At 36.2% G+C, this 22172-nt stretch overlaps 1 protein-coding gene across 2 annotated transcripts in view; it reads right to left on the reverse strand.

Moving 5' to 3' along the window:
- Positions 1 to 2099: 2099 nt before the first annotated feature.
- Positions 2100 to 22172, reverse strand: part of CFAP161 (cilia and flagella associated protein 161) — a 73266-nt gene continuing 53193 nt past the window's right edge. For both annotated transcript variants that reach the window (XM_043987551.1, XM_043987550.1), the window contains exons 4-8: positions 19551 to 19783; positions 11519 to 11603; positions 9292 to 9450; positions 4074 to 4147; positions 2100 to 2618 (exon numbers count right to left, since the gene is read on the reverse strand). In XM_043987551.1, coding sequence (XP_043843486.1) covers positions 2426 to 2618; positions 4074 to 4147; positions 9292 to 9450; positions 11519 to 11603; positions 19551 to 19783 — 744 coding nt within the window. In that variant the 3' untranslated portion in view covers positions 2100 to 2425. The remainder of the gene's footprint in view (positions 2619 to 4073; positions 4148 to 9291; positions 9451 to 11518; positions 11604 to 19550; positions 19784 to 22172) is intronic.

Consider the following 22172-nt stretch of genomic DNA (forward strand, 5'->3'; position numbering starts at 1 on the left):
ATGAAGAGAGGAAGGTATGGTTTGAAAAGAGTGGCCACTCTTCCTTGGGTGCTGATGGAAATCCTAAAGTCTTCCTTTTTTTCCAGTTTCTATCTAAGCCTTCAAACATTGCTAGATGAGATACCTTCTGATTACATTAGCTTCATCATTTTAATATGCTACGAATAAAAAAATAACTGACATTGTTAGGTGCTATTCTTGGGAAGCCTATAGTATAATGGGAGTAAGGGTAACCATATAGATAACTATACTTAAGGGTAAGTATATAGATAACTATAGTTAAGAGAGAGTAAGCTAAGTACAATAGCAAAGACAAGGAACAGACAAAGTGCTTTGGGAATTTTTTTTTTGGTGAGGCAATTGGGGTTAAGTGACTTGCCAAGGGTCACACAGCTAGTAAGTGTTAAGTGTCTGAGGTCAGATTTGAACTCAGGTCCTCCTGATGCTCTATCCACTGCGCCACCTACTGCCCCATGATTTGGGAAATTTGAAGGGGAAGAAAGCACTTTCAACTATTAAGTGGGTTCAGGAAAGGCTTCATTGGGGAAACAAAGATACAGTTTGGTTGTGTGGTTGTAGTTATTTTCTTTCATGCTTGAAGAGGACCAAAATGACATCACTATGTCGAGGTCAAGGTAGAAATGTGTCCAACTATAGCTGATCATACCAACTTGAGCTCAGAAGGCTCTACCACATGTCAAGCACAAATAGTCCACATGAATATCTGGAGTGGCTATGTCTCTAAATTTGTATATCTCATGTTTCTTTTGAGCTACTACAATTCTGCTTTGTTCATAGAACACAGCACCTTCTTTGTGAAAAACCATGCTGGACAGTCCTAGGTCAGTGTCTCCCATGTCTCATAATTGATTCCAAAGTTCTTCAGAGAGACCTTGAGATGTCCTTGAATTTCTTCTGACTTCACTATGAGTGCTTGCCTTGTGTGACTTCTCCATAAAATAGTCTTTCAGGCAAACAGACATTTGGCATTCAAACAACATGGCCAGTCCATCAGAGTTGTTCTTTCTACAGTAGAGTTTGAATGTTGGCAGTTCATATACATGTATGAAAATTTGTCAGGAAGTTAAAACTATAAGGTAGCCCCAAAGTTTTATTATATACCTGATTTGGGATGTACATATTTAAATGATTATTATGGACGAGCTAGGTCAGTTGGCTATATGGAATGGTGCTAATGAGGTCAAGTTTATAAGTTCCATTCATGTACAAGCCAAATACTTTTCAGAAAAAGTACCCCAGGATCAGCCTAATTCCAGTCAGCTACATGGCTTAGCTCTAAAGGACAAAATTCTCTAACTACCGGGCCAAGGGAAATTGATGACCAAATTACTCTGGCTAATTTTTCCCCCATAAGCTGGTTCACCCAAAATTCTAATTGAAAGTCCTAAGGATAGGGGCTTATTTCCTAAGGGCAAGATCTTGCCTAGACTATATTTTTAAGGTCTTCTAGTTGCGTGGGGTCCCACTCAAGATCAAAAAGCATGTACCCCGAGGATTTAGGCAATGTCATCTATCAGCAATGTCCTTCAGAGACTGGCTGAATAACTTACAGAGGTTGGTTTCTGACTGAGGAAGTAGGAAGGGAAAAACCTTAATCTTAATTTAATAATTAGTTATTAACATCAGAGAAAAATTGTAATTTTTCTCACATGACAATTGTATACTACATCAAAAAAACAGGTAGAGGGGGATGATGGCAAGATTTTTGCACCTGGAAAAGCCTCAAAGAAGTTATTCTCCAAGGAATGGTACTTAAGGCTCTTAGGGAATATGCAAATAAATCTTTGGGGCAAGTTAAGTCAAGGAGGGCAATAGCAATTCCTAGGTTTCTCACCAACGTTTCAATTGTACAGTAGAGCTTTGAAAAGAAAAATAAAGTTGATGTCAACCCCCTCCCAAGCAGTTCAGCTGGAGCAGTTTCTATTATTATAGTTTCTATTGTAAAGGAGATCTATCAGTGAAGATATTTTGAAATGAGTTGTCCAATACAGTCTTACCAGGCAATATTAAATCTTGAGATTTCTGTGTCATTTCTGATTTCCATTATTAGTCAAGGGCAAGCAGTTTGTCATCTTCGAGTAATATTTATTAGCTATCTAGATGTATACAGCACAGTTCACAGTTAACTGAAAAGGTCATGGTTCCTTTTCTCTAGGAGCTAACAGTCTAAAAAAGAATCCATACAAAGAAGAATGAAAATATGGTCATCAATCCTTACCAACAAGTCTGACATTATAAAGGTAGTGAAGCACCTATCATTCCACATAGTTTTCAAAGAGCTTTTGTAACTCATTTTTTTTAAAAATTATTTCAATAAGGCAAGAAGAGTGATTAATTTCATTAAAAAATTATAATTCTACTTGTTAAAAGTATAGACTAGAAGAGAGAGCTTTTGTCCAATAGATTATGGTGTACTTGTGCCCGCTACTTGCTGTTCTGGAACATTCTCTGATGCAGGGTCGAGTTTGTCCAATACAATAGATGAATGGTCATTTGGATTCCCAGTACATAAAACCCAGTAGTTCAATGGTTTTTCATTTCTGTGGGAGTCCAGGTGTGTGTGACAAGCAACTTCACATTCCTTTCCAAAGTAGGTTCTGAGGGAAGAAAAGCAAGAGTACTACCTAGTCAAACAAGGAATAAGCTTGAACATTAAACAATGAGTCAAAAGGAATATTTAGATAGAATAGTAAAGTGTCATGGAGGGGTTGGACTGGTAAGTTCCCACTTGGCTACTTACTGGCTTGGCAGGGTCATTTCACTTATTTGAGACATCTTCTCATCTTTAAAATGGGGATATTATTGCTGATGCTATCTACCTCATAAACATAGGACAATTGTGAAGATCAAATCAGAAAATGTATGTAAAATGCTTTGGCTTCAGTAAAGCACTACATAAATGTGGGTTACTGTGATAAATTTCAATGATAATATAGCCAAATACTTAGAGGGCCAGTCTTGGAAGTTGGAAGCCCTATCTCTGATGCATAGTAGCTGTGGAACCATGCACAAGTAACTTAACCTCTCAGTACCCCCAGGAAACTCTCACAGATTATAAACTCACAATTTTAATGAAATCAGAGGTCCAGACCAAAAGAAAACATATTAGAAATTTTACATATTAAACTCAAAATATTTCAACCCCAAATTCACTTGCACTATATAATATATATACACACATATACATAAAAATACACACATATAAATGTATGTTTCTATAGAATACTATAGAAGTCCTTTAGTAAAAAAAACCTTTAAGAGGTCCTAGACTCTTAGATAGATTTAAAATAATTTAAGATAGAAAGAAATAAATTGGATGAGATTGTATCAAATAAATCTCAGGGAATATCTATCTTATCGGTGACAAAATTTTTCATTTCAATAAAGTCTTGTACAATCATATCCCATCATTAATGGATATTTTATAATATCCCATTAATACCCTTTGAGCATACTCCTAGATGATCCTGACCAACATAGTTTTACAATAGTATCATTAGGACATCATATCCAAACTCCACAATAAAGTGTCAAAACCTGCTTGATCATCATTTGGCCCACTGTCAATTTTTTAAAATCTTTCTGGGATACTAATTGTTCTTTTGTTAAGTCATTTTCCCCTAACACTAGGTTTTCATTGAATTAATTACCAGTTTTAGGTTATAGTACAGTTAGTTATACATGTATTTAATTCAACCAATTGAACAAACATTTATTAATCATTTGCTATATGTCAGGCACAGTGTAAGGCATATTGGAGCCACAAAAACAGAATAGCTGCTGGCCTCAAGGAACTTACATTCTACTTTTGTTTCTCTTTTTTTGTTTTTGTTTTGTTTTCTTTTGTTTGCAGGGCAACGAGGTTTAAGTGACTTTCCCAGGGTCACATAGCTAGTGTCAAGTTTCTGAGACCGGATTTGAATGCAGGTCCTCCTGAATCCAGGACCAATGCTTTATCCACTGTGCCACCTAGCTACCCCTGTTTCTTTCTCTCTCTCTCTCTCTCTCTCTCTCTCTCTCTCTCTCTCTCTCTCTCTAAACATCAGGTGTACCTTAGAGAATATTTCCTGTTAGCTGCTAGTGCTTGGTTGGTATGACAGTGCTTGATAATGATCTTGGTATTTGCCTGGAAAAATAAAATAAAGTGTTATTTAAGTACTAATTAAAGAACCCTTGGTAAATTAGGCCCCCGTGTGTAATATTTATTGTTATTAATTAACTATATAAATGAGGCCATAATAATTCAAACAATATTAATTGTGATACGTTGCAAGTCTCACATCCACATTTCTATGTGCCAAAGAGCATTAAAGTTTTATTATGATACTTTAGGAATTGGTTGTTTTGGTGTTTGTTTGTTTTTTTACTTTCAGGTAATTCCAGACAATAGGAAAGAAAGCAGCATGGCATCTACATTCAGAAGAGATCTCATTCCATCCCATCTTCTCCAGCATATTGCCCTATCGTCTCATATTTACTCTTTCACTAATCTTCGATCTATCTCTTTTTTTTCTGGCTTCTTCCTTACTACCTACTAACATAGCTATGTCTTCTCCCCATCCTCAAAAACCCCTCACTTGATCCATCCCCACTATCATCCTATATCTACCCCCTTTCTTTTGGTTAAACATTTAAGAAGGCTCAATTGGTGCCTCCACTTCCTCTCCCCTCACTCTCTCCTAAACCCTCTGAAGTTTAGCTTCTGCCCTCATCATTCAAGAGAAACTGTTCCATCCAAGTTACCAAATGTTCTATTAAGTACCCAACCCTTTTCTCAATCGTCATTCTTCTTTCCCTCTCTGTAGCTTTTGACACTTGTTCACCTTCTCCTCAATACTCTCTTCTCTCTAGGTTTTAGGTTCACTCTTCTTCTCTCCTGGTTCTCCTTCTATCTGACTCTTCTTTTTCATTATCTTTTGCTAGGTTTAGGTCAAGTCCACTAATAGTGAGCTCATGGATGTCAATAGTCAATAGTCCTTCTATGCTAGTTTACTTGATTTCATCAGCTCCTCAGGATTTAATCCTCTGAATTCAGATGATTTTTGGATCTACTTCTCCTAACCTCTCTTGTGACCTCCCTGTCTAGCATCTCCAACTACATATTGGACATCCCAAAATAAACCAAATGTCCTTCAGACATTTAAACTTAAACTCAGCATGTCCAACACTGAACTCATCTTTCCCACAAACCCTCCTCTCTTCCTAACTTCCCTATTACCATTGAAGACATGACCATTTGCCCAGTCACCCAGAAAAACAACTTAGGTGTTTTCCTTCCCTTCCCTTCTCTCTCTCTTTCTCTCTCTCCACCCTCCCTCAGCACCCTCTGCAGCTTTTCTGATCAGTCCTATTGATTATCTTGCAACATCTCACATACATTTCCTTCTCTCCTCTGACACTGCCACCATCCTGGTGTAGACCCTTAACAACTGATGCTGGGAATGTTGTTACAATAGGCAATTGGTTGGTTTCCCTGGCTCAAGTCCCTCCTCACTCCAGCCCATCCTGCCAGCTATCAAAGTTGCTTTTACTAAAGTATGGGTCTGATCATGTCAGCTCCCCATTATTCAATAAATTTCAGTGCCTCCCTATCACTTCTAAGATCAAATATAAAATTCTCTGTCTTTTTTAAGTCTTTCATAACCAGGCCTTCTCCTACCTTTCTAGTCATAGACTTCCTTCCATGCATTCTATGATCCAGTGATACTGGCCTCCTCACTGCTCCTTACACAAAACACTCCATCCCTTGTGCATTTTCTCCCTCCTGTCTCCTGGCTCTCCCTGGAGCCCCTGATTTTTTTTTTCAGGTCTCAGCTAAAATCTTACCTTCCACCAGAAACCTTTCCCAATCTCCTCTAACAAATGCTGATGCCTTCCCTCAAAATTATCTCCAATTTCTTCCTTCTTTATAATATTTGAACATGGTTGTTTGTCTTCCCCAATAGACTGAGCTCCTAGAAAGTAGGGATTCTTCTTTGTATTCCCTGCAGCTTAGCACAATACCTGGCACATAGTAGGCACTTAATAAATGCTTGTTGATTTAATTTGATTTGATAGAGTGATGGATTTGGAATTAGGAAGACCTGGGTTTAAATTCCTTGTCTGACACTTAGTTGCTGTCTGACCACAGATGCTATAAGATCTATAATGAACTGAACTTCAGGCCACTCCCTAAGATTTACCTATTGTGGAAGCAGATTTTTTTTAAAAAACTTCCTTTTTAGCTCAAACGAAAATATTAAGAAGTAATATTTTCTCCAACCCAAAACCCTTTCTAGATTCTTCCTTTTAGGAAAGTGGGTTGAAAAAAAGGCTAAAATCTCAAGAAACACATTATGGGTGGAAACCAAACTCCTAAACACAGAGTATCTCTTGTCTTATTAAGATCCCTCTCTGTCACTTCTCCAGAAGCAACTGGTCAGTGACCCAGCCTAGTGAAGTGCCCTTCTGTTATTCAGAAAGGATTATGATACTGAATGCAGGGAGGAGGTCCTTCCTTTTGTTCCTTGTTGGAGAATGGTCTTGGAAGGAGCTGAGTAGTAACTATTGCTATTTTCCTTCCTTGAGATTCTAAAATGTCTTGGGGCTGAGAGGCATGACCGGGAAGCATAGAATTAAGGAGAGGAGGGGGATTGTGCTCATTTGAACACAGAGTACAATACTGACGCTTTTTTTCCCTCCAATTCTGCTAAGTTATGGGGATGAGCAATTCCTCCTATTGTAGAAGAGGAACAATATACAGGCCCCAATTAAAGTGAACCCTAATATAAGAAAACCTAAAATAAAGCATTTGGGCTAGTTATTTCTAAGCCTCCTCCCCTAAAAGTTCTACACCTCAGTGACTAAAAGACAATATGGCAAAAGCTAAACAGGTCAAAATTCTTTCTGACTGAAATTATACAAAGCACAAAGGTTAGTCAGGGCATAATAGTAGAGGTTAGGCTTGATGAATAGAATTAGAAAAAAACAAGTTTTATTCTTAGGAATTACCCAAGACAAGATGGGCACGTATATAGGGGAGTGTGTCTTTGTGTGTGTGTGTGTGTGTCTGTGTGTCTGTGTCTGTGTCTGTATCTGTGTCTGTGTCTGTCTGTGCACCCACACACCCCTGTGATTAAGGAGAAGAAAAGGGAAGGTGGATCACATTATTTCATGTGGGGGAAAAAAAAAACATCTGGAGGTTTTAGAGTATCATAAACTCAAAACAAGCCACTAACATTATGATGTGGCTTCTACATGAACATGACAGCACTATCTATAAGAGACAGGATGATGTAATATATTGAGTCAAGAAGACTAAGGTTGTAGTAGAACAAGCATCAACTCTAAAGAGGACCTGAGTTCAAAACCCAGCTCTGTCACTTGCTACCTGTTTGACCTTGTTCAAGTTTCTTAGTTCCCTGGGCTTGGCTCATCTGTAAAATGGGTGGCTGGACTGGGTGACCTCTAAGACTCCACCTCCTACTCTAAATTTATAGTTCTATGACATGGGTTCTAAACCTGCCCCTGATGAGTGAGTGCTGTGGAACCCAAGGCAGGCTGTTCAATTTCTCAGGGTCTCAGACATCTCTATGATCACCTGTAACAGAGATATTCACAATCTGTAATGGCTAAGGGAGTTTTTTGTTTTGTTTTGTTTTGTGGGGCACTGAGGGTTAAGTGACTTGCCCAAGGTCACACAGCTAGTAAGTGTTAAGTGTCTGAGGCTGGATTTGAACTCAGGTCCTCCTGAATCCAGGGCCATGCTTTATCCACTGTGCCACCTAGCTGCCCCTGAGGGAGTTTTTAGACTAAAATTTTCCCAGATGAATTCTTATTTGTGTTTTCATTACAGAGGATAATGAATGACCTTTACAATGGAAATCCCAGAACAAAAATGACTAATATAGCGTTAATACCAAAGATAAGTAAAAAGACAATGAGAATACCTAGCTCTGTGAGCTCCTTGAGAGCAACTGTTTTGCCTTTCCTTGTATCCTCAGTCCTTAGCACAGTGCTGGTCATATAGTTTATCATTTAGTAGTCAATAAGCATTTATTAAGCACCTACTATGTGGCAGGTACTGTGCTAAGCACTGAGGTTACAAAGAAAGGCAAAACAGTTGCTGCCTTCTAAGAGATAATGGGGTTTTTTGTTTGTTATTGTTTGGAATTGGATTTCTTTATGATTACTTCTTGGGTTTAATTATCATTATGTAGACATGCTGGGGTTTTTGTGAATTTATGTTGACAAAAACTGCTGGGGAAACTAGAAAGTAGCATGATAGAAGTTAAACTTAGACAAACATCTTCTACCATCTTCCACAAGACATTCTAACTAGATATATAGCCTCGATATTAAAGATCATACGATTTAAAAATTAGAAAAGAAGCATATCATTTTACTTCTCACAGGTATATCTATCTAGCAGATAGTTTCTTAACCCAACAAGAGATATAGGCAATTACAAAAGATAAAATAGATAAATTACATGAAACTGAAAAGGTTCTGCACAGAAAAAGTCAATGTACTATTATAAGAAGAGAAGTGGTTGAATGGGGGAAAATATTTTTATTAAGTTTCTTGTTATCCAAAACATATAAACAATTAATAAATACACACAAGACTAATAGCCATTCCCAATATATAAGTGGTCAAAAGATATGAACAGATATTTCTCAAAAGACTTTTATGTGGTACACAACCACAAAGAAGAATGTTCCAAATCACTAATAATAAGAGAAATGCAAAATCAAAACAACCTTGAGATTTTACCTCATACCCTGCAAATTGGCAAAAAATGGCAATAGTCAATGTTGGAGGGACATTGTGGAAGGGCAGACACATTCATACATTGTTGATAGAGCTGTGAAATAGTATAACCATTTTGGAAAGCAATTTAGAATTATGCTAAAAAAGTGACAAAAATGTCTATACTCTTTGAACTAGAGACTTTATTACTAGGATCATATCCCAAGGGAGCTATCTATAAGAAGGAAATTCCCATATATACCAACATATTTACAGTAGCCCTTTTTTGTGACAGCAAATAATTGAAAACAAATCACCATCTGTCAATTGAGGAATAGTTAAATTATAGTTAAGAATATAATAGAATATTATTTTATTCCAAGAAATTATGCATGTTATAAAGAGGAGCTCAGAAAGATCTATATGAATTGATGCAAAGTGAATGCTGAGGTTCTTTCTAGCTCTCAGATTCTTTGATTCTGAAAAATCGGAATTCCATGCCACTACTACCACCCTCCTGAGGGGAAAAAATGTTCTTACAGGAACTGGAAAGCCTTCATATTCAATGCGCAGCTGAGGATCAAAATAAGTGGCTTGCCAGCAAGTCAAATAGGTGAACTCATCTGTTAGATACACATCCTGAAGCCAAGACTTCTTTGCTGATTTTATCATTGTCTTATGATCACTTCCTAAATAAAACTGAAAAAGAACAGGGAGAAAGCAGAGTAAGAGCCAAGGTATAATGATTCTAGACTGTAAGCTCTTTGAGGGTAAAGACCATGTTACTTCTCTTCAGTCATTTCTTGTTGTGATAGGAACATATCAGGCTTTCAATAAATGTTGTGGAACAAATGAATAAAACATCACTGACCAACCTATCTGATTCCAGCTTTTCTGAACAAGTGGCCATGTTGTATCATTTGAAGCTATCCTCCATGATATCCTTGTCCTAGCACTGCAAAAGACCTCACAGGTGGATCTAGCCTAAATCCTTCATATGACAGATGAGGAAACTGAAGCTTGGGGAAGTTAAGTAACTCACCTAAGATCACACAGGAAGCATCAGAGCCAGTATTTGAACCCAAACCCTCTGATACTAGACCTGTGCTTTTTCCAATATACCATGTTACCTTCAAAGTACTTTTAAAGAAATTCCTACCTTCTGTACTTGAAGCTTTCTCAGTTCATGTCACTAGTAATTCTCGTCATTATCTGTTTGTTATTCCTGCCCACCACCACTCCCCGATACATCCAAATGCATCATGGTGAGCATCAGTCTAGTTCTAACTGACTGGAAAAAGTGGGCTAAATTACTTCCTCCAAAGACCTTATTCCTGGTGTGAACTATGTTTCCATTGATGTTAAGAAAGACTCACTGGTGGGGCAGCTAGATGGCGCAGTGGATAGAGCACCGGCCCTGGAGTCAGGAGTACCTGAGTTCAAATCCGGCCTCAGACACTTAACATTTACTAGCTGTGTGACCCTGGGCAAGTCACTTAACCCCAATTGCCTCACTAAAAAAAAAAAATTAAAAAAAAAAAAAAGAAAGACTCACTGGTGATACTGATGTAATGTTTCAGCAAAGCAGATGTGACACCTGGGGTAGGTCTGCTCATAAGGTAGACACTACCAATCTCTCAGGAAGATAAAATCACATTGGAATCACACCACAACAGCTTTCTGGGGCAGGGAATGTGATCTTAATCAAATCAACTTAATTCAATTCATTCAATTGAATAAACCTTTATGTTTATTACATATGAATAAGGAATTCTGCTAGGCTCTGGGGATTCAAAGATTTAGAAAAAGACAGTACCTACTTCCAAGAAGCTTATAGGTTTCTTGGGTGGTATAACATACACATAGAAAGGTAGAAAGGGCAAAGACTCTGAACTTGGGTGGGCCATAGTGGTCAGGGTGCCTGTTGGCCAGATGCCAGTCCATGTGTCCTTATTAAGGAGAAGTTGATTTAATTCTCCTACTTGATTTGCAATGACAAATATGCCCTAGTCCTCAGCCAAATCTTTTAAAAACAATTGCCCCAATTCTCTGAACCAGTGGAGGCTGGGGTGTACAAACTCATATTAGGTATGTCTTCCACAGAGAAACTGGCTCCTTTCCTTCTCAATAAAAGAAATGGCAACAAAAGAACTGGAATTTGTTCAATGTTTTACATTGTACGAAGTGTTTTTCCCCATGGTGAACCTTTGCTATTTCCATTATTGCTGCCATTTTAAAAATGAAGAAACAGGGTAAGGGAGCCTAACTGATTTGCCCACCGTCACACACTTTCTAAGTGGCAGAGCTGGGACCAAACTCAAGTCTTATTACTCCAAATGTGGTGCTCTTTCCATTATGCCGCATTGCCTCTCTTAATAAATGGTTCTTTCTCCAACATAGTTTTTGAGGATGCATTATGGTAGCCAGAAGGGAAAAAATGAACAGAAGGCATTTAAGTTAGTGTAAAAATGTATTGAAGCCACTAATAGAATTTCCGATTCTCTATTCAGTTTTCTGTTCATTAGGCCATCCTAAAATATTGATTCTGCATCAGTATTTACATTACTGTAATACATGCATCATCTTATCAACTGCTTCCAAATGAAGAGCTGGAAACAAATCCGCACCATCCATCCTATGAGACTCTTGCCAATATTCTCTTGCAAATCCTCTCAAAGTACTTCAGTTCTTTCTCCAGGTCTCTTGATGATGTATGGGGACTTGGGAATTGACAACACAAACCTAAGTATACATGTTGATTACATACCATCTTATCATCAAAGCCAGCTGTTGTACCAAGACCAAAATTCTGCCCATATCTGATAGGTTCACCCAGTGCATTTCCATCTAAGCTAACAAAAAAATAAAGAAGGAACAAAATATTAGTTTTTGTACTAGATTTGATATCTCCATAAATCAATATGTCTGAACCCACCTTTATATATCTTTAATATACCACATTAATTGTAATAAAGGACACCCCTTGGGGCAGCTAGATGGCGCAGTGGTTAAAGCATTGGCCCTGGATTCAGGAGTACCTGAGTTCAAATCTGGCCTCAGACACTTAACACTTACTAGCTGTGTGACCCTGGGCAAGTCACTTAACCCCCATTGCCTCACTTAAAAAAATAAATAAATAAAAATAAAAATAAAGGACACCCCTGAATATAGGTTACCCTTAAAATGAGATCTCTTTAAATTGCAAAAATATACTTCCTACCTGTGTGACCCTGAGCAAGTCACTTAACCCTGTTTGCCTCAGTTTTCTCATCTGTAAAAAATGAGCTGGAGAAGGAAATGACAAACCACCCGTGCATCTTTGCCAAGAAAACTCTAAATTGGGTCGCAAAAAAAGTCAGACACAAATGAAAATATAACTCAAATTTATATTAAAAACAATCATTTAAGATTTTAATTTCTCTGAATCTCAGTTTTGCCAGCTGTAAAATGAAAGGACTAGACTAAATGACCTCTGGGGTTCCTTCCAGCTCTGGATCTATTATTCTATGATCTTATTACATTATAAGGGATTCAACTGGGAGAATTCTGGAATATTATATACGGTGAAACAAAAATATCAATGAAGTTTTTTAAATTAAATCCCTATAAATTATTTATTTTTAAAATTCTTTTTCATTCATATAACCACATTTTATTCCCTTTTTAATATCACTGTTCTCTTTGTTTTGTCCTGTGTTCAGGATTGTTCCCTTCCTAAGCATGTGGTCATATGCCATACTCAAGTTTTCCATAAGCTGGAGTTGAGGAAAAGGTGTGATCTATGTTCTACCTGACACAATGTATCCCTCCCTTGGGGTCACATATTCATTGTCTTACTTGAATGAGATAACTAGATATGAAATCTGTCTTCAGCTTTTTTGTCCTATAAACAACATTCATCTGCACTGTCATTCTAGAAATACACATTTAAAATCTTTAAATTAAACTGTGCCACCAAATTTCTATCAGTATAATTCTTCTCTTTCCTATTTAAAAAAAGCAACAACAACAACAACAACAGAACTGGTAGGAAAGATAGGACAGAAAACTTAAATTGAATTCAGCTCTCTCTTGGTTAGGCTTTATCCCAATGCTGACCACACCTCCCATGAAAGAAAAATATATTTTGAAATAATTATAGAAAACTTAAAATATCAAATTTTTAATCATAAACAACCAAGTCTACTTAATTAAAAATGAATGATAAATGTTATTAAAAGCCTATAATTTAGCAAATGAGCTACAAAGAGCAGCTTAATTTGTTGTAACTACAGCTGTATTTCCCACCCAAAATCAAAAACCAAAAAACATTTTATTCATCTTGTCCAAAATGTCTCTAAACCTGTTTTTTTTCTTTTTTGTCTTTGTTGAGGCAATTGGGGTTAAGTGACTTGCCCAGGGTCACAAAGATAGTAGGTGTCAAGTGTCTGAGGCCAGATTTAAATTCAGGCCCTCCTGACTCCAGGCCCAGTGCTCTATCCACTGTGCCACCTAGCTGCCCCTCTAAAGGATAAGTAATTCAAAACTCACCCCATGAGAAGAAAGTCACATTGTATTGTGATCTCATGCCATACTATCTCCCGTCAAAAAATCATAAATTAGAATAGAGGAGAAAAGTATAGTTTTTAAAAATCAAAATATTTTAAGAACCTGACTATATAAAAAAAAAAACCTTCATTGTAGCACCCTATTTATTTGTATTTATACTGGATGTACCAAAAGTCTTAGTGTAGCTATTACCTTTAGTACTTAGCTGCACTAAGATTTGGGGGACATTCAGTAAAGTCTGCCCCTCAGTTCTTCTTACATAAAGTATACAGGATAAATACACATTTAATATGTATTTGATTAAGAAACAGTGTTGCATAATGATTGGCATTCTGGCCTTGTCTAGGTAATTTAAGATCTCTGGGTCATATTTTCTTCATCTATAAAACTGGAAATTGGGTGGGTTGGACTAGGTGATATCTAAGGTCCCTTCCAGCTAAAAAATCTATAAGAGATGAAGAGAAATCATTTTTTTTCACCTTACAAAAATCCATTTAAAAAAATAAACATTTTTATTTAAAGTTTTGATTTCCTCTTCCTTCAAAGTACTACATAAATGTAGTTTACTATTTAAAAAATGATGAGCAGGATGCTATCAGAAAAACCTGTAAAGACTACATGAGCTGATGCAGAGTGAGATGTACTGTATACAAAATAACAACAATATTATAAGATTATCTGCTGTGAATGACTTAGTTATTTTCAGCAATGCAATGATCTAAGACAACTCTGAAGGTCTTAGGAAAAATGCAATCCAGCTACAGAGAAAGAACTGATGGTATCTGAATACAGATTGAAGCAAAATTTTTTTGTTCTTCCTTTATCTGAAGTTTTGTTTTTGTTTTCTTTCCCAAGCTGACTAATGTGGAAGTGTTTTGCATGACTACTCATGTATAACTTATATTGAATTGCTTGAGTTTTTGGTGGGGAGGGAGGGAGGAAGAGAATTTGGAATGCAAAGTTTTCAAAATTGATGTCAACATTTGTTTTTATATGTAATTTAGGAAAATTAAAATTCTAAATAAAAAAATAAAGTTTTTATTTCCAAATTCTATCTCCACCTTCCCTCCCTCCTCCCTTACATGGTAAACAATCAGATATAGGTTATACATGTGCAATTATGTACAGCAATTCCATATTAGTCATTTTATATAAGAAAATCGGAATAAAAAGGAAAATGAAAGGAAGTGAAAAATAGCATGCTTCAGTCTGTGTTCAATCACTATCAGTTCTTTCTAAAATTCTATTTTCTTTAACAGTTGTAGAAAAAAAGACAGGAAGACTGTGAGTGAGAAGCTTCAGGAAGTTATGCTCTTCTCTTCACAAAATATCTAATTTGAAGGATAAATTCTCACTCTCAAAAATGATTTACATTTTATAACCAAGATACTTTTCTTAATATCATAGGATAGTAAACAAATATAGACTTGGACAGGACCTTAGAAGTCATCTGGTCAAGAGGTGGCCAACTTGTGGCCAGTGGGCAGCATGTGGCCTGCAATGTTCCCAAATGTGGTCAAACCAGATAAAAATGTAATGGGGAAATATTTAACAAAATAAATTAAAATACCCAAAGAAGAATGCTAATTTGTGGTTTTTTAAGTCAATACATGGCCCTTGGGAAACCATTTCTATTTGAGTTTGACACCATTGGTCTAGTCCAATTTAAACCTCTAAGGTCCCAAGAGGTTAAGTGACTTTCCCAAGCTTACACAGTAAACAGAAGAGGGATTCAAACTAGTCTCCTCTAACTCGAGATCTAACATTTTTAATTGCACAATACACTACCTTCTTCGATGTTAAGGTATTATTATCAAAGTTCAACTTGGGCAATCTGGTCTACCCTGAAGAAATTAAGTAAATGCTATAGTAGTTTGGTTAAAAATTAAGGATTAAGCCTTTCTAGCCAGGTGTACAGATTGAACAATTCACTTCCATCCTTTCCCTAGGCAGTTCCTACAGTTATTAACATGTAGTTAGAGGCAAAAATGAGAATGATGTAATAGGGAATGGGGAGATGTTGGGACTGGTTGAATTGGAAGGCTGAAGTTTATCTTAAACAGCCAGATCATATTGTTGAGCTAACAGCTTTGGCCTTAATCTTTTCCTTTTCCTTTTTATTTTTTTTATTTTTTGGTCCACATCTGTGATTTCATCAGTGTGGTCGCCTCCAGATAAGGAAGCTTCTTCTACCCAAGCAGATCCACAACTCTCCATAATGCATATAGCCCTAGAGGGTTGCCTGGGACCCAGAGCTATCAAGTGAAATCAAAGGTAGTAAATATCAGGGAATTAATTGAAATCCAGATCCTTGGAGACCAAATTCAGTGCTCTTTCCACTATACCCTGCTATTATTGAAAGGCTATAATAGAAGGAATAGAGGCAGTCTTTGTGATTATTTTGGCTACCTCTGTGCCCTTATATTTCTTATGTATTACTTATGCTATATTCATTTTCTTTTGGGGTACTTCTATAAATCTGGTCCTCCCTTGTTTCATATAGTCTGTATGACTATCTAAATTGTAAGTTCTTTGAGAAAAGTAATCAAAGTTTTGTTGTCTATCCATATTATTCTGAAATCAGGTACACAAAGAACACTTCCTGACTAATGAATGAATCATTATGAAAGAGGCTAAGGAAATGGGTGTTTGTGGGGAAGCCAGGGCATAAGTGGCAAAGTAGAGGATGAAGTAAAAAAAATAGAAGAGTATCAAGGAAATATCAGCTTTTGTGATTACAGAATCACTGGGTTATGTTTTGCCCTTTGATCCTCCTTTCCAGAGAGATCATGGAAAATGCTAAGTCTCTGATGCTTTATTATCAAGTTAATGCATTATAGATGCAAAATAAAATGCATATTTGCAAACACAAGTACAACACAAATTTGTTTTTCTTAGCTCTATTTTTATTTGGAGAAAAAAGGAGGTCGTGATAGTGACACAAAAAAATTAAAAATATAATGGTATCAATGAAACATTTAAAATACATAGAAGAGAGAAGTTCAGAAGGGGAAAGACAAGCTGAGCAATGTTGGAACTACTATGTTAAATGATATTATCTTTTAAACTAGGTTTACGTAATAGATTCATAGTTTTAAATACAATCCTCTTTTCCAGTCTTCAAATTTAGAAGTATTCATGTTCACTGATTTTTTTTTAGTTTGCAATTTTTTAATGTTAAATCCTACAATATCAATATTTTTTATTACTAAAGGAAAGGATTTGGAGAAATGGTTGCTCTCCCTCATGGATTTCCATGATGGAGGTAAATTAGGTCACTTTTTCCTTTTTTTAATTTTTTATTAATTTTGTACTTAAATACAACATAAATAGAGGATTCAATATAAAAACATGAATTTCCATTTCACAGTTTACTATTTTTAAAAACTATATAATAAACAGTACTCATCATTTTCAAAGCTATCCTGTTTTTCTGAACTTCCTTCTAAATTTTCTTTTACTCTATGATGTACACTTTTTATTTTTTTCTTTCTCCCCAACCTACCCTATAGAAGGTTACGATTAGACACAAATATGCATATATGTGTAAAACTACCTATACATCTACTTAGCAGTTCTTTCTCTGAAGGTAGATAACATCTTCATATGTCCTTTGTAGTTGATTTGAGTATTCATGATACTCAAAATGATAAGTCATTTCATTGTACTATATACAATGTTCTCTTGGTTCTGCTCATTTCACTTTTCATTATTTCATGTAAATCTTTCCACATTTTTCTAAAATCAACCAGTTCATCATTTCCTATATTTATCCCATCACAATCCTATACCACAACTTGTTCCCTAGTTGAAGGGCATCCCATAAATTTCCAGTTCTTTGCCACCACCAGAACACATAAGTTATTTTCCTTTTTCCCTAATCATCTTGCAAAACAAACCTAATGGTGGCACTGCAAGGGCAGAGGGTAAAACACAGTTTTATAACTCTTTGGGCATAATTCCAGATTGCTCTCCAAAATGGTTGGATCAGTTCAGAGTTCCACCAAAAATAAATTAGTATCCCAATTTTTCCACATCCCCTACAATATTTGTCACTTTGCCTTTTTATCATTTTAGCCAGTCTGATGTGTATAAGATATCTCAAAGTTATTTTAATTTGCATTTCTTTAACCAATAGTTATTTGGAACATTTTTTCATATGATTATATATAATTTTGATTTCATCACAAAAGTTCCTGTTCATATCCTTTGACCATATATCAATTGGGGAATGACTCATATTCTTATAAATTAGTCAAAGTTCTCTATATTTTTGAGAAATGATACCTTCGTCTGCAAGACTGTCTATAAAAATGTTTGCCCAATTTTCTGCTTTCCTTCTGATCTTGGCTACATTGCCTTTATTTGTACAAAGCCTTTTTAATTTAATGTAATTGAAATTTTCCATTTTATACTTAAATGTGTTCTCTATCTCTTCTTTATTCATAAATTGTTCTCCTATCCATAAGTCTGATAGGTAATATGTTTCACATTCTTCTAATTTTCTTGTGTTATCTCCCTTTTTATTTAGTTCATATATCCATTTTGACCTATTTTGGTAAATGGTGTTAGACATTAGTCTATGGCCAATTTCTGCCAGACTGTTTTCCAGCTTTCCCAATATTTTTTAAATCAAATAATGAATTCTTATCTCCAAAAATTAAATGTTTACATTTGTCAAACAAAAAGTCACTATATGTACTGGCTACTATGTATTTTATATATAATCTGTTCCACTGATCTAACTTTCTAATTCTTAGCCAGTACCCAATAGTTTTGATAATTACTGCCTTATATATTGTTTAAGATCTGGTACTGCTAAACCACCTTCCTTTACATTTTTATTCATTCTTTTGAAATTCTTGACCTTTTGTTCTTCCAAATAAATTTTGTTATTATTTTTCCTAGGTCAGTAAAATAAATTTTTGGTAATGTAATTGGGATTACATTGAATAGATTAATTTAGGTAGAATTGTCATTTTTATTTTATTGGTCTGGCCTACCCATAAACAATTAATATTTCTTCTAACTTTTTTAGTATAAAAAAGTGTTTTGTAATTAGGTTTATCTTGTTCCTAGGGTTTTTTTTTATTTTGTCAAGTATATACCCAGGTGTTTTATACTGTCTACTGTTATTTTAAAAAGTGTATCTCTTATTATCTCTTTTTGCAGGGTTTTGGTGGTGATATATAGAAATGCTGATGATTTATTTGGGTTTATCTCATATCCTGCTACTTTGTTAAAATTATTTATTGTTTCAACTAACTTTGTAGTTGAATCTTTAGGATTTTCCTAGTATATCATCATATCATCTACAAAGGAGATAGTTATATTACAAATAATATCTCTTTGAAAGAACTCTCATTTATCAACTGATGAGGAGCTTCTTGGGGCAGCTAGGTGGCACAGTGGATAAAGCACTGGTCCTGGATTCATTAGGACCTGAGTTCAAATCCAGCCTCAGACATTTGACATTTACTAGCTGTGTGACACTGGGCAAGTCACTTAACCCTCATTGCCTTGCAAAAAAAAGTAAATGGAGTTAAAAAGAAGGCATTTGTAAATGGTTTGGTGTTGCTTATATTTGCCAGTTTCCACTGGCATTGCCTCAACTGCCATATTGCACCATGATATTATTATTTTTTTTTGGTGAGGCAATTGAGGTTAAGTGACTTGCCCAGGGTCACACAGTTAGTAAGTGTCAAGTGTCTGAGGCCAGATCTGAACCCAGGTCCTCCTGAACCATGGCCGGTGCTCTATCCACTGCACCACCTAGCTGCCCCCATGATATTATTTTTAAAGCACTTTTTTTTCTCTTTCCTCAAGTTTTCCAGATCTTCTTCACCCAACTCTAAATAGCTCTCAGCTTGACTCCTATTTTCATTCATCCAAATAGTCATTTGTTGTAGTGGTAGATATTTCCAAATAGGTTACTAGTGCTATGCCTTTCCTAGAAGAAGGGCCCCAGAATCTCCTCTACCTGTGTACTGTCTATTTTCACCATCTGACCATGAACTATGACATTTTGGACAGAGCGCTTAGCAATTTGATCCACCTTTGAAAAATGAAGATACCCGAAAGAAGGTACCTAGAATCCAAATGATTTACAATAACAAAAATGAGTTGTTTTACAGGTTCATATTTCCCATTATCTTTAATCAAAGCCATCTCCACCCTTTAGAATATCTTTAGGATGCAACTTAAAACTGATGTTTATTTCCAAGATGAAGTAATAATCAAAGTGTTTCTACCTTAAAATGATAAACGTGTTTCTGCCAATTGGGCTTGCATTATGCATAGCAGTCACTTCACAGGGCACCTCTATGTCATTACTTGTGTGTGCTTTCATTTCCTCTGGAGTCACTGACAATACTAGTCTGCCAAATACAACTTGACCACCATGAGGATCTTCACAGTCAGGATTCAAAACTAATACTTTATCTCCATAATGAATAAGTCCATCTTCAGTAACAGAAAGCGTTGTCTGTAATATTAAAAAAAAAAAAGCAAGAGAAAAAAAAAACCAAACCAGTACTAGCAAAAACATTTAACATTAAAAATATGTATACTATACTTTTAGCATGTCCTATGCCAAACTTCCATAGTTCCCCCCTCCCACCCCTAGGCCTTTCTTTCTATAACAATACAGATAGGCCCTTGACATAATACTTCCAAGGAGCTGTCTGGGATCATTCTTCAGTCAGTGGTTAGCATCCTCTTGCTTCTTCCTACTCTCCCCCTCTCAGTGATACCAAAACCCTGATAGCCAAAGAACTAATTTCCTTCTCTGTCCCCCTATTACCTCATTCTCATTCACTCATTCATTTTCCTGGTCCTTCTTAATTTTACTGTTTTCCTTCTAAGATTATCTCCAATTGATCCTATTTATATCTGATTTCTCCCTGCCCCCCCCATTAGACTATGAATTCCTAGAGAATAAGGACTGTGTTTTTGTTTTGTTTTGGGTTTTATTTAGTTGCCGTTTTTTTATTTGTATCCCCAAAGCTTAAGATAGTGCCTGGCATATACTAGGTATTTAATAAATACTTCCTAACATGACCTGAATCGACTTTAATCCTCCCTCTCCTCACTAATGATGTCCCATTCTAGATCTGCCCACCCTTTCCACTCTACCCTCTGGAACTGTTACTCTCTAATTAACAAACTTCATTTCAATTTAGACCCCTTCCTTTCATTGTCTACCACTTACAGAGAACTGGTTACCCATGGATAACTACTGCATCCCTGCCCATCCCTTCTAGTCCTGGTTGTACATTTTATCATACCCTATTCCCGATTCATTGGTTCCAGTTGGGAAGTCGAAATACTCCTTGTTCCCCATTACCACTTACAGAATTTCTTTCCACTGCCATCACTCAGCAACTCTCCTCCTTTGAGGAATTACTCTTTCTAAATTTATTATTCGATCCAGAACTTGGTGACTATAATCTACTGACTTCCACCCCAGCCCCCCAGGACATTTCCCTTACTTTTTCAATGAGCTCAGTGTGTCACTCAGTTTCCCTCCCTATCCTTAACCCCTGCCCTCATTATAGGAGATTTCAACATAAGTGTTGAAATTCCTTCAATTTCCCCAAACTTCCTAGTTCCTCAATCTATTCTTATTCTTGATCTTGTTGTCACCCACAAGTGTTCCACTTTCATATCAAAGAATTTCAAAATTCTTCTGTTTAACCATAATGATCTGTCATTCCCTCTCTCCTTTTACCTGACACTACTCCCAAATCTATTCTTCATTCCTGTAGTGACTTCTAGATGCTCCACTCCTCAGTTCTTTCTCAGGTTATCACTTTGCTCTAGCTACATCCTCCCCCTACCCCAAGCCTAGTGAACCCATTCAAACTTCACACTATCCTCAATTCTTGAATCCTTTGCTCCAATGTCCTATCATCAATGATACCTTGTCAAGCCTCAACCCTAGATTATTCCCAGCATCTGCCTCTTTTACTCCCACTCGTGCTATTGAACAGAAGCAGAGCAAGCAACTCTGATGACTAGGTACACTACCAAGTTATGTTATCTAATCTCAACTGGATATTCACTGTAGCAAGGCAATTCTATTCTTTCCTAATTGATTCTCTATCACAGCTGACATTTCAAACTTTCTTCTCTCCTGAAAACTCCCACAGTATAAACTCCTTCATCCTCTTTAACTGAGAAACTCACTTCATATTTTATAGAGAAAATAAGACCATCGGCCAAGACCTTCTCAATCTCATACTCACCTTCCCTCGTTTTTCTCAGACATTATTCCTCACTATTTTATTTGTTGTCTCATAAAGAGGTGGCCCTTCTCTTCGATAAAGCCAACCCTTCTACATATGTTCTTAATAACATTTATGATCCCTCCATTTTTCTTTCCCTATTTATTGCTTCCTTCCTTGCTGCCTACAGACATGCCCAAGTCTTCATCTTTCTTAAAAAAAAAAAAAACCTTCACTAGGTCCTACCATTGCCTCTAATATTATATCTCTCTCCTTTCTTGACAAAATAATAGATTAGCACACATATACATATATATGGAACTAAGTCAAATTCATAATAATAAGAGCCATTCCTCAATTGGTAAATGGTCAACCAAATGAAAAATAGGCAGTTTTTCAGAGGAAGAAATCCAAGTTATCAATTGCCACATGAGGTAAATGCAAAACAAAAAGCTCAGATTGGGGTAATCTAGACTAAACAATAAGAAGGGGTCCAGTAAAGAATACTCCCAGAAGGACCTTATATTCTGTATTGGGAGATGAAACTCTTAGAGTGGGTCTAATTTACACAGAGTTTGTACACAAAAAGACCAATTCCTCTGAGAGATTATTGTGCTTCTGTGGACAGCATTCTGCCTAAGGAGAAAG

This window comes from Dromiciops gliroides, chromosome 2 (genome assembly GCF_019393635.1).
Source record: "Dromiciops gliroides isolate mDroGli1 chromosome 2, mDroGli1.pri, whole genome shotgun sequence".
NCBI lineage: Eukaryota > Metazoa > Chordata > Mammalia > Microbiotheria > Microbiotheriidae > Dromiciops > Dromiciops gliroides.